Below are 12,024 nucleotides of genomic sequence, written 5' to 3'. Positions count from 1 at the left end.
TAAGGACCGAGGCAAGAATAGTCGTCAGATGGGGCAGATTTCAATTAATTACTGTCTCGCTTAAATTTTGGGTTCACTCACTTGTGGTCATAAGTTAAGGACTATATACAAACAAGCCAGGAAGAAACTTGACACGCCACTGCCCTTTTAAATCCTCGGCGGATGTTTAATTGGCCATTTGTAGAAAAAACAGGACCTGAGTCATTTTGGTAAGAATATCTTGTTTATTAAGAGAATTCTATGCCTTTTCCTTCCGACAGCAAAGTGTTAACAAATGACGTATTTTACGTTCCACAAGATGAAAACTCACTCTACAGCTAGGCAGCCTGTCAATCACGGCCTGGATCATGCCAGGTATAATTAAATAAATAATCTTGCAGCGAGGCCGAAGGCGGAGTTCAAAGCGTCCACATTTTGAGGAGGAAAAAAAACCAAAACAATAGTAACCTAAGTTTTCCCAAATTCAAAAACTCAAATTCTCCAATTCAGAAGAGCCAAATCCTCCCCCCTCCTCCTCCTCCTCCTTCTTCTTTCCTTGGGAAAAACTTGATAGTGTCAATTCATAAATTGCTGGAATCCTGACAGATAGGCAGACAAAAAAATACCGAATCTGAACACCTGGCGGACAGTTCGAGAGATTGTAATAAAATGCTGCCTTTGGTTTGCATCCAAGAGCCTCTGTGGCGCAGTGGTTAGAGTGCATTACTGCAGGCTACTTCTGCTGACTGCCGGCTGCCTGCAATTTGGCAGATCAAATCTCACCAGGCTCCAGGTTGACTCAGCCTTCCGTCCTTCCGAGGTGGGTAAAATGAGGATCCAGATCGTTGGGGGAACAAAAAGCGGACTCTGTAAAACCGCTTAGAGAGGGCTGGAAAGCACTGGAAAGCGGTATATAAGTTTAAGTGCTACTGCTATTGCTATTCTTCTTTAAAAGGTGGGGCCAGTTCAAGTAAAAGCGAATAAAAGGTGGGAAAAACCAAAAACGGAAATGTTCCTCCATGCCCGGAGGAAAAATAAATAAAACGTATCATAAATTGCAAGAATTGTGCTCGTCTTTTGCAATTTGGTGTTTGGATAAGGCTCCTGATGATTTATATATGTGTGTGTGTGTGTGTGTGTGTGTGTGTGTGTATACATACATATATATCTATATATCATACATATACATATATATCATATATATATGTATATATATTACATATACATATATACATATATTACATTACATATACATATATATATTATATATCTATATCTATCTATATATCTATATATATATACACACACACACACACTGTATAATATATATATATACATATACATATACATATACATACATACATATATATCTATATATCATACATATATATATCATATATATATATATATATATATATTACATATACACATATATATTATATATCTATATCTATCTATCTATCTATCTATCTATCTATCTATCTATCTATCTATCTATCTATCTACACACACACACACACACACTGTATAATATATACATATACATATACATATATATATTTCTTAAGTTTTCGTGGGTATTTATATGTATGGCATTCAGCTTTGTTCGGGTATTTTCCCATGTCATTGTAGTTGTGCTTTTAAAGTTGTAGCAACGTTTCGGCAGAATCTCATCTGCCATCATCAGGCTTCTGTATTGTGTTCATCATATATGTATGTATGTATGTATGTATGTATGTATGTATGTATGTAGGCTTTGTCTGTGTGGCATTGTAGTCTGCAGGCAGCAGGTTGGAAAACAACAAATTATTGCATTTTAAAAAATAATAATAACCGGCTCCAAGATTAGATCCCTGGCATTTTGGAACTCCGCCCCCGCCATTTGCAAAAAAGTTCAGGGGGATAAGAAAAAAAAAATAGCAGGACATTTAAATGACGAGCCCATCGCGGGTTTTGGCCGGAATCATTACAGGAACACCTCCAAATTGTCCCGGGTGGCTCCGTTTTCCGTGGCTTGCGTCCCGGTCACAAGTGGGAGAATCTGAATTGGGGCTCTCGTGGCACGGAGGTTGAGAAGACGCCGAGGCGGCCGATTTCGCGTGGCTGTAGGAAGGCCCACTGGGGTCGTAATGAACGCGGGCCTTGGTGGTGACCATGGAAGGATGGCCGCTGGCCGGGGGCGAGGCGCAGGAATTCGGACTCAGCTCTGGGTCCCGATTCGCAGAGACCATCTCGACCCCTTCTTGTTCCCGGGGAGACTCGTATTTCCGGCATTGCATGAAGCTGATGTTATGGGGGATGTACCCCAAGACGGATCGCAGGCTGCTGTTGCGGCTGTCCGGTCTGGGCCTGGGGGCAGCGGTGTCTACTCTGGAAGGGGAAGCAGAAATCTTACTCTCTCCTCTGTGCCGTTTTAGGGTCTGTTTCCAAGGAAGCCCCGCCGGGAAAGAAAGAGAGAGGTGGCGCAAAGGGCAGCCTTAAAAGAGGTTTTGGGCACTCTTACGAGTCCTGGAGTTGGAAGCAATCTGGAATCCCTGAGGCCATCCAGTCTGTCCTCTGCTAAAGAATTTAAATTAAAGCATCCTGCAGAGATGGCTACCTAAGTTCTGCTGGTTCTCCTCAGTTGAGGAAGGAAGTGGAAGAAATGTTAGAGTAAAAAGGGAAGGAAGGAAGGAAGGAAGGAAGGAAGGAAGGAAGGAAGGAAGGAAGGAAGGAAGGAAGGAAAATAAAGAAAGGCAAAGGAAAGGAGGAAGGGAGGAAGTAAGGGGGAAGAGAAGGAAGGGAGGAAGGAAAGAAGGAAGGAAGGAAGGAAGGAAGGAAGGAAGGAAGGAAGAAGGAAGAGAAAGAAAGAAAGAAAGAAAGAAAGAAAGAAAGAAAGAAAGAAAGAAAGAAAGAAAGAAAGAAAGAAGGAAGGAAAGAAGAAGGAAGGAAGGAAGGAAGGAAGGAAGGAAGGAAGGGAGGAAGGAAAGAGAACATTTCTCTGAGAAAAGGAAGGAAAGAAGAAGAAGAATAAAGAAAAGAAGGAAGGAATTTTGTGAAAGGAAAGGAGAAAAGGGGTGGGAAGGAGAGAGGGAGGAAGAGATGAAGGAAGGAAGAAAAAAGGAAGGAAAATTGTGTGTGAAAAAAAAGAGAGAAGAAAGACAAGAAGGAAGCAGGAGAATTTTGTGTGAAAGAGAAGGAGGGAAAGAAGGAAAGGAGAAGGAAAGAAGGGATTTTGTGAAGGGAGGGAGAGAAAGGAAAGAAAGAAAGGAGGGAGGGGGGAAGGAAGGGGGAAATTTCTGTGTGAAAGAGAAGGAGGAAAAGAAGGAAAGGAGGAGAAAAGAAGAATAAGGCATTTTGTGAAAGGAAAGAAAAAAGAGGGAAAGGGCGAGGGAAGGAAAGAAGGAAGGAAGGGAGGAAGGGAAGTTAGTTCCGAACCCTTGGAAGAGAGGTTACAATCCAGTAAAGACCAGAAGTTTGAGATTCCAGGGTCTTATTTTATAAAATAAATAAAAAGATTCTTGGAAGAGACGCTACAAGTCACACCCACGCTCTGGATGGACCGATGGCACCGTGATCACAGCCTCATTCATTCAGTCTCCCAGGGCCCGGAGAAGGCACGTGAGGTGCTCTCCCCCCCAAACCCCTCCCTCTCTTCCTCTCCCCCTCCCTCCCTCCCTCGCTGGCCTCCCCCCCCCCTCCTCACCTGATTTGGTTGGATTCCTTCTGGCTGCGCTTCTTCTTGCAACAGCGGACAAGACAGACAATGAGACAGATGAGCAACACCAGGAAAAGCAGCGAGCCCAGCACAGCCCCCACGATGATGGTCAGAAGGGGAGAATCTGGAGGAAGAGGAGGAGGAGAGAGAGAGGAAGATGAGGACACCCAAAGTGAGGTGCTATTGGCTGGAAGGAGCTGGCTTGTGCCAAGGATCTTGACCACGGATCATGGTGAAAGATGCTGGCTAGATTTCCTAACTTAGCTGGGATCCGGATATTTTTCTAGAGAATGTGGTGGTGGTTTCCTCGTGTCTGAAGACTTCCACTCCTCCCTTCCTTCCTCCCCTCCCTCCCTCCATTTTCACCTCTCTCCTTCCTTCCTTCCTTCCTTCTTTCCTTCCTTTTTTCTTTTCTTCTTTTTCTTTCCTTCCTTCCTTCCATTTTGCTTTTCCTTCCTTCTCTCTTTTCTTTCCTTCTTCCTTTCCTTCCTCCCCTTTCCTCCTCCCTCTTCACCTCTCTCCTTCCTTCCTTCTTTCCTTCCTTTTCTCTTTTCCTCTTTTTCTTTCCTTCCTTCCTTCCATTTTGCTTTTCCTTCCTCCTCTCTTTCTTTCCTTCTTCCTTTCCTTCCTTCCCCTTCCTCCTCCCTCTTCACCTCTCTCCTTCCTTTCTTTTCTTCTTGCCTCTTTTCTTTTCCTTCTTTTTCTTTCCTTTTCTTCCATTTTGCTTTCCCTTCCTTCTCTCTTTTCCTTCCTTTTCTTCTTCCTTCTTTCTTTCCCTTCTTTCTTTCCTTCTCCCTCCTCACTTCTCTCCTTCCTTCTCCTTCCTTCCTTCTTTCTTTCTGATTTCCTTCTTTTTCTTCCCTTCCTTCCATTTTGCTTTTCTTTCCTTCTCTCTTTTCTTTTCTTTTCTTTTCTTTTCTTCTTTCCTTCCTTCTTTTCTTCCTTCCTCCCTCAAGCCTGGGACTTGAGAAATAGATAGCAAATGGCTTTTCACTTACCATGCGAGACCTCTAATGTGCATCGAGCTGACCCGACTTTGTTGGAGACGATGCACTGGTAAATCCCAAAATGGTTAGGTGATACATTGCGAATGACCAGATCTCCAGGACTGGAACCTTCCGAGGAGAGAAAAGCCAGGAAAGATGTAAGAGTATGTCTGTCTGTCTGTCTGTCTGTCTGTCCATTCTATCCTCTACTCATTCATCCTTCCATCTATCAAACAACCTGTTTTATCTCTTTATCCATCTATCCATCAATCCATCCATCCATCTATCCATCTATCCATCCATCCATCTATCCATCTATCCATCTATCCATCCATCCATCCATCCATCATGTATCGCATCATCCACTTATTCATCCACATACCAGTCCATCCATTCAGCCATCAACAATTCACCCATCCATTCATCCCTCTCTCCATCCATCTATCCCAGAAGTTTCCTTTATTTTTTGCCTCTCCTTCTTTAAAAAAAAAAATATTCATTCCATTTTAGACACCATCCCAACTCCAAACTGACTCTGTGTGCTACACAATAAAACCAAACCAAAAAATATAAGGAAACGATGAAGGAAAAGGAATAAAGAACCAGAACTGGCGGCAAATATTATTTCTCCTTTAATCACCAATTGGCTCTCCTCAGCCCGCTTACTCTCTCACCTGTCGCCCTTTAGATGGGTGTTAAAGCACAATTTCATGTTCAGACCAGGTGCAGGTGGGAATTGGAGTCCAGCACATCCCGGAGCACCCAGGGATTTTAAACGTATGCATGGAAAGTTTTCAACAAATCAGTTTCGTCGTGTGTTTTTTCTCTCGCCCCTGGGCTTTTTCCTCTCCCTCCCTTTCCAAGGAGACTTCTGGCACCCCGTCACACCAAATTTTGGGGCGCTCCTTCAGTTTAACCTTACCTGCCATGGTATTTTCAGGCAGCTCACTCTCGAGGGGGTAATCTGCCATTTTGGTCCAGCGGTACATGAGGGGAGGAGTGCCGGCTTGAGAGGCGCAACGGAGGGTGATTTCGTTGCCGAGGAAAACCTTGCCCGAGATGGAACAATGCGGCGTCGAGGGTTTCTCTGGAAGAAGGACGAAAAACAGGGTGTCGCTTAGCAAAAGGATTGTCAGCCTCACGGAGCTCTGCCCGTGTCCAGTCGTCACCACTCACTCACCAAGCACCCTGACGGTCACTTTCCGGGTGGCTACGGAGGTCTTCTTCACTTTACACTCGTAGGTGGCCGAGTCAGAGATCTGAACATTTTGGAGATTGATGGAGGCGTCGTACTTGCTTGGATCCGGGAGGGCGAAGTTGACCCGCTGTTGTAAGCCATGGCAGCAATCGTCAACCGACCCAAACCGCTGACCACCTTCACTCTGCTGAAATCCTGGGTTACTAAAGCGGCCGGCATCTTGGTTTCCTGACCCTCCCCTGGGATGCAAATATGGGTGTCCAGGGTGGATCACTTGCTGGCCTTGATAGCTTAGGATCTGATGGGCAGGAAGCAGAGAACAGCACTGGTTGGATCAAAAAAACAAAAAGAGAGAGAGAGAGAGAGAGGTTTCTGATTGGCTTAAGGAGAAATGGGATCTGTTGGCGGTGTTTTTGCAGACTGGCTGGATTCAATCTCTCTCTTTTGATCTGGAAATTGGACCGCAAGTCTGCAAATATCGTGCTACTATCGTCCTCCAATCCAAAACTGCAGAAATAAAGAATTATTGTGGTGCTACTTTCCTCACCGATTCAAAACTGGAGAAATAAAGTTTGTTTATTTTAATGATTAGCTTTGATTCATTTTTTCTTTGTCGGCTTTGCAAACTCTGATCAAGCAAGCTTAAAACCCAGCACCCAGAATCAGGCATGAAATCATCTAATTAATTTTCCCAATAAGACTTGGGGAAGGCAACTTAATTAGGACGAAGTCTTCCAAAAGGGTACACAGGTAGTCCTCGAATTACGACTGGCCCCCAAAAAAGGGAACTTAAGGACTCGGGTTTGAAGTTCTGATGGTCGGAAGCCTTCTGCAGTTGTGGGAGCTTCATCACGGGAAGCTTTCAAGAAGAGACAACTCCAGAAATGGCGTAGAGTCTCCTGCTTGGGCGGGAGGTGGACTAGATGACCAACAAGGTCCCTTCCAACTCTCTTAATCTGTTAAGCAGTCATGTGACCAAGCTCTGGAGGTAAATTCGGCATATTAGGTTCGTTGACGGCCGTTGGCATCATCCTGTGGTCACATGACCCTGTTTTCTGCCAGTTTTGCCAAAAAGCCGCATGCACTTATGGATTTTGGAAAAAGCACAACCCTAGCGAACCATTGGTTCATTTAACGACCGCCATAAGAAAGGTTTTAAAATCAGGTCGGTCAGCAGCTTACAAATTACCAATAAGATGAACAAATAGACATTAATTATGATACAATTCTCCCCTGGATTCTTGGTTAATACTTCTGTTTTATTAAAAAAACAAATAGCTTTAAGAAGGTTCCATCTTTAAGACAAGAGTTTGAAACTTTGAACAGAATTTTTTCAAGCTTGGCAACTTCAAGATGGGTGGGGGATTCTGGGAGTTGTAGTCCACCCATCTTAAAGTTGCTAAAGTTTAGAAACATTGGAATAAGTATTGAGTCTGGATGGCCTCAGCAAACTCACCACATTGTCCAAATTGGTGGGATCAGCATTCATCTGTGTCCACTCAATATCCAAGTCATTGGGGCCATCATCTTGGGGTTCCAGCTCAAATGGACACCCCAACTTCACCGACTCCCCCTTGGCCAGGTAGATGATCTCTCGGCCTTTGGCATTGATCTTCACAGCAGGTGAAAGAGCTGAATTGTCAAAGCAAAGAGAGACGGGTCTTAACTTGCTTGTCCGGCACCGGAGACTAAGTCACTGCACAAAATAATTTGGAGAATTTCCCCAAAAATATTCCAGCAGAGAGATGAATGCCTACACCCAGGAAACTCCTTTCCTTTCCTTTCCTTTCCTTTCCTTTCCTTTCCTTTCCTTTCCTTTCCTTTCCTTTCCTTTCCTTTCTTCCCTCCCTCTGTTTGCTTTCTTTTTTTTCTTCCTTCTTTCCTTCCTTTCTTTTTCTTTTTGCCTTCTTCCTTCCTTCCTTTTGCCTTTTTTCTTTTTCCTTTTCCTTCCTTCCTTCTTTTGTTCCTCCTATCTTTCTTTCTTTTTGCCTCCTTCCTTCCTTCCTTCCTTTCTTCTTTCTGTCTCTTTCTTTTTCCTCTTTCTTTTCTTCTTTCTTTCTTCCCTCCTTCCTTTCCTCACTTTTGTCTTTGCTTTTCCTTCCTTTCTTCCCTTTCCTCTCCTTAGTAATTACTTTTGGCTCATTATTCTCTCTTGCCTTTACCAAAACTAATCTCCATCCCCCACACACACACACACACACACACACACACAGACACACACACACAAACCCCAAAAACTCGAAAGTCTACAGGTTCAGAAGCACCCCCATTTCCCAACCGACAGCTTCTCCAAACTTCTCCCCAGCCAGGGAAAGCCACCTGGGAAGGGGGATGCCTTTTGCTGCCAGCCAAGGACGGACGATGCCAGCCTTACCTGGTGCCAGGCAGAGAAGGAAAAACCTCAGGGCTTGAATTCCAGTCATGCTCCAGGCTGGGCTTGGCAGATTCAAGAAAGAGAGAGCGAGAAAACGTCTCTCTTCCAGACTGGGCAGAAGCCGGGGCAGCCGAGCTTTTGATGCCGCGGGCCTGGCCTCTCCCTGCCCCTTTAGATGCCTTTGGGGTGAATTCAGGAACTGCCACGCCAGGGTGAATTGGCACAGCCGCCGCCCACCCGCCCTGCCAGTCAGGTTCTTATTCAGCCGTCAAAGGACAAGCGGGTGTCCCTTGGGGCTGAGGAGAGGAATGGATGCCCCCGGGGGCCGAGGAGAAGGGACGCTTCGTTTCAGCTTTGCTTTTGATTGCAAAGACGGGGCCCTTGGAGGTCATCCAGCCCACCCACCCCAGTCCACACACACGAGGCTGAAACCTCTTCCATGCTTCCTCACAGAAATTATTTTTCTTATCTATCTCATGTATTCAAAACTATATTTATTCTTATACCTGTATCTTGTAAGCGATTGACAAATCAAATCAAATGTAAATGTGAAATGTAAATGGTAGAGGGTCTCCTGCTTGGCCCGAGGGGGTTGGACTAGATGACCTACAAGGTCCCTTCCAACTCTGTTATTATTCTATATGCAATGGAACACAAGTTGCCTTTGGAAGTTGTGGGACCTTCATCCCTGGAAGCTTTCAAGAAGAGGCTGGACTCCTATCTGTCAGAAATGGTCTAGGGTCTCCTGCTTGGGTGAGGAGGTTGGGGTTGGACTAGATGATCCACAAGGTCCCTTCCAACTCTTTTAATCTCTGTTAAAACTTAAGAGGATTACAGTTCCTTTCATGCCCAGCCAGCCTCGTTCCTTCTAGGTCTTTCAAGAAGAGATCGGACTGCCATTTGTCAGAAATGGTATTGGGTCTCAACGCTTGGGCAGAGGGTTGGACTAGATGACCTCCAAGGTCCCTTCCAACTCTGATTATCTGTTATCTGAAGGTCCCCCAAGCAAAGCTACTGTCTCTAGGCAAACCCCCCTTGTGGGGTGGAGGGGAAGAGGTAGGGGCAGGGGCAGGGAGAGGCATTGCCTGCCATTGCGGCAGGGGGAGCAGTGAGAACCTTGGGAGCCGGTCCAGGGGGCAGCCATAGGCCAGAGAGACCCAGAGTGTAGTCTCCCCTCAGGTATGAAAACTCGGACATCAGGCCTGTCTCCCTCCCGCTCTCTAGCCTACCTCACTGGGATGGTGTGTGGAGATCAAAGGAAGGACGACCCGCCCCCCCAGCTAAGATGACATGAACTTGAGGAGGAGGAAGACAAGGAAGGGAGGGAGAAGGGAGAAGAAGAGGAAGGAGGAGAGGAGGAGGAGTGAGAAAGGGAAGAGGGAGGAAGGAAGGAAGGAAGGAAGGAAGGAAGGAAGGAAGGAAGGAAGGAAGGAAGGAAGGAAGGAAGGAAGGAAGGAAGGAAGGAAGGAAAATAAAGAAATGGAAAGGAAAGGAGGAAGGAAGAGGGGAAGGGAAGGGAAGGGAAGGAAGGGAAGGGAAGGGAAGGGAAGGAAGGGAGGGAGGGAGGGAGGGAGGGAGGGATAGTGAAGGAAGGAAAAGATAGTGAAGGAAGGAAGTCAAGAGAAGTTAAGAGAAAGAGAAGGGAGGAAAGGAGGAAGGAGAGAAGGTTGGATGGATGGAAGGAAGGAAAGAAGGAAAAGAGAAGGAAATAAGTCAAGACAAAGAGAAGGAAGGAACAGATAGTGAAGGAAGGAAGTCAAGAGAAGTCAAGAGAAAGAAAATGGGGGAAAGGAGGACGGAGAGAAGATTGGATGGAAGGAAGGAAAGAAGGAAAAGAGAAGGAAAGAAGTCAAGAGAAAGAGAAGGAAGGAAGGAAAAGAGTGAAGGAAGGAAGTCAAGAGAAGGAAAGGAGGAAGGAGAAAAGGTTGGTTGGATGGATGGAAGGAAGGAAAGAAGGAAAAGAGAAGGAAAGAAGTCAAGAGAAAGGGAAGGGAGGGAGGGAGGAAGAGAAGAAAGGGAAGAGAGAGGTGAAGATTGGCAAAAAGATAAATAAAAAGTGAAAGCAGCAGCAGCAGCAGAAGAGGAGAATGTGGGAAAGGAGGGTGGGGAAGAGGAAGAGGAAGCAGGAAAGGAAGGAGGTGAGCTGGCACCTGCCAGCAGGTGGCTGTGACCCCACCTCACCCCCAACCTCTCCAGAGTCTCATTTCGGGCTCACCAGGGAGAGGCCATGACTGTCCCGGTGTCTACAACGGGCAGGATATGATCCCTGCCATCCGTTCTAGAACCCACAATTAATGCCCGGCTTGTAACAACCCAGCCTGGGTGCTGCCCCAGGAAAGTGGCTGAGCAGGACGGGTGGAGGTGGCTGAGGAATCTGCAGAAAAGGAAACTGTTTTTCCCCCCAGCAAGCCAAACAAACTTTTGCAAACTTCGGCACCAAAATTGGCAGCAAAACACCAAAAAAAATAAAATTAAAAAATGCAAAGACCTTGGGGCATTTACAACTTTAGCTGCAGAAAGTCCTGCTCAATGACCAGATTCTGACCCTTATTTATGACCGTTTGCAACATCCTGCAGTCACTTAAGAATTGGGGGGGGGATGTGCATTTTTGACATTTATGTCTTTTTTCCAGCAAAAAAAACCCACCCCACCTGTGAAAGAAAAACAGGGGTTCGTTCCAGAATGAAGGGTTCGTTTAATGACCGCTGCAGAAAAAGGTTGTAAACTCAGGTGCAATGACAAGGTGGCTCCGCTTAACAACTGCTACGTCTGAATGACTGCAATTCCTGCCTCAAACGCGGTCATAAGTCGAGGACAACCTGTATTATAAACAGGATACGGAACAAATGCACAACTTAGAAATCAATACAAGGGCCCTTCGTAATTTGGGTTAGTTGTTATATTCCCTTTGGTGTTGGTTTTGACTCACCGTGACCTGTTATGATGTTCATTGGATTATTTTAATTAAAATAAACGGCCTAAATCTTCATGCTGTTTAACTGGCTGCAGCGGAATGGCTGTAGTCTTTATTCCTCAGGATCAGGGGGTGACGGTCTGTTGATTTAGCACAATTGCTTTAAGAGCAGTGGGCTTTGGCTCCCAGAATCCCCCAGTCAGAAAGCTTTAAGACAGGTGAACTTCAACTCCCAGAATCCCCCAGCCAGCCTGCTTTAAGAGGGGTGGGCTTCGACTCCCAGAATCCTCTAGCCAGCCTGCTTTAAGAGGTGGGCTTCAACTCCCAGAATCCCCCAGCCAGCCTGCTTTAAGAGGGTGGGCTTCGACTCCCAGAATCCTCTAGCCAGCCTGCTTTAAGAGGGTGGGCTTCAACTCCCAGAATCCCCCAGCCAGCCTGCTTTAAGAGGAGTGGGCTTCAACTCCCAGAATCCTCTAGCCAGCCTGCTTTAAGAGGGGTGGGCTTCAACTCCCAGAATCCCCAGCCAGCCTGCTTTAAGAGGAGTGGGCTTCCACTCCCAGAATCCTCTAGCCAGCATGATTTAAGAGGAGTGGGCTTTGACTCCCAGAATCCCCAGTCAGAAAGCTTTAAGACAGGTGAACTTCAACTCCCAGAATCACCCAGCCCGTATCCTTTAAGATGGGTGGGCTTTGACTCCCAGAATCCCCCAGCCAGCCTGCTTTAAGAGGAGTGGGCTTCCAATCCCAGAATCCCCCAGCCAGCCTGCTTTAAGAGGAGTGGGCTTTGACTCCCAGAATCCCCCAGCCAGCCTGCTTTAAGAGGAGTGGGCTTCCACTCCCAGGATCCTCTAGCTAGCATGATTTAAGAGGGGTGGG

General features: G+C 46.1%; 1 protein-coding gene across 2 annotated transcripts; it reads right to left on the bottom strand.

Annotated features, from left to right (window-relative positions):
* Positions 1-1,496: 1,496 nt before the first annotated feature.
* Positions 1,497-8,380, bottom strand: VSIG8 (V-set and immunoglobulin domain containing 8). 2 transcript variants are annotated; one of them, XM_087914192.1, is made up of 7 exons: positions 8,235-8,380; positions 7,317-7,492; positions 5,843-6,158; positions 5,585-5,749; positions 4,675-4,791; positions 3,665-3,800; positions 1,497-2,349 (listed from the first exon to the last, which is right to left on the bottom strand). In XM_087914192.1, exons 1-7 carry the CDS (start codon positions 8,281-8,283, stop codon positions 1,908-1,910), a joined length of 1,401 nt encoding a protein of 466 aa, XP_087770318.1. In that variant the 5' UTR covers positions 8,284-8,380; the 3' UTR covers positions 1,497-1,907. The 2 variants fall into 2 exon arrangements, with proteins under 2 accessions (XP_087770318.1, XP_087770317.1); XM_087914191.1 differs by having other exon boundaries at positions 1,500-2,349; positions 5,843-6,185; positions 8,235-8,376.
* Between the last annotated feature and the right edge of the window lie 3,644 nt (positions 8,381-12,024).

The sequence above is a fragment of the Pseudonaja textilis genome, chromosome 16, assembly GCF_049901715.1.
Source record: "Pseudonaja textilis isolate UNSWEBS1 chromosome 16, rPseTex1.2, whole genome shotgun sequence".
Classification (NCBI taxonomy): Eukaryota; Metazoa; Chordata; class Lepidosauria; order Squamata; family Elapidae; genus Pseudonaja; species Pseudonaja textilis.
Note: the sequence above shows the minus strand (reverse complement) of the source record. Positions and strands in the feature narration are given on the sequence as shown.

What these genes read in the sequence shown, in the direction of transcription:
- VSIG8 (XM_087914191.1), bottom strand. Translation starts at nt 8,283, where the DNA reads ATGACTGGAATTCAAGCCCTGAGGTTTTTCCTTCTCTGCCTGGCACCA. An exon ending in CCTTCTCTGCCTGGCACCAG is followed by an intron (nt 7,493 to 8,234) that starts GTAAGGCTGGCA and finishes TTGACAATTCAG; the next exon opens with CTCTTTCACCTGCTGTGAAG. An exon ending in AGTGACCGTCAGGGTGCTTG is followed by an intron (nt 5,750 to 5,842) that starts GTGAGTGAGTGG and finishes TCCTTCTTCCAG; the next exon opens with AGAAACCCTCGACGCCGCAT.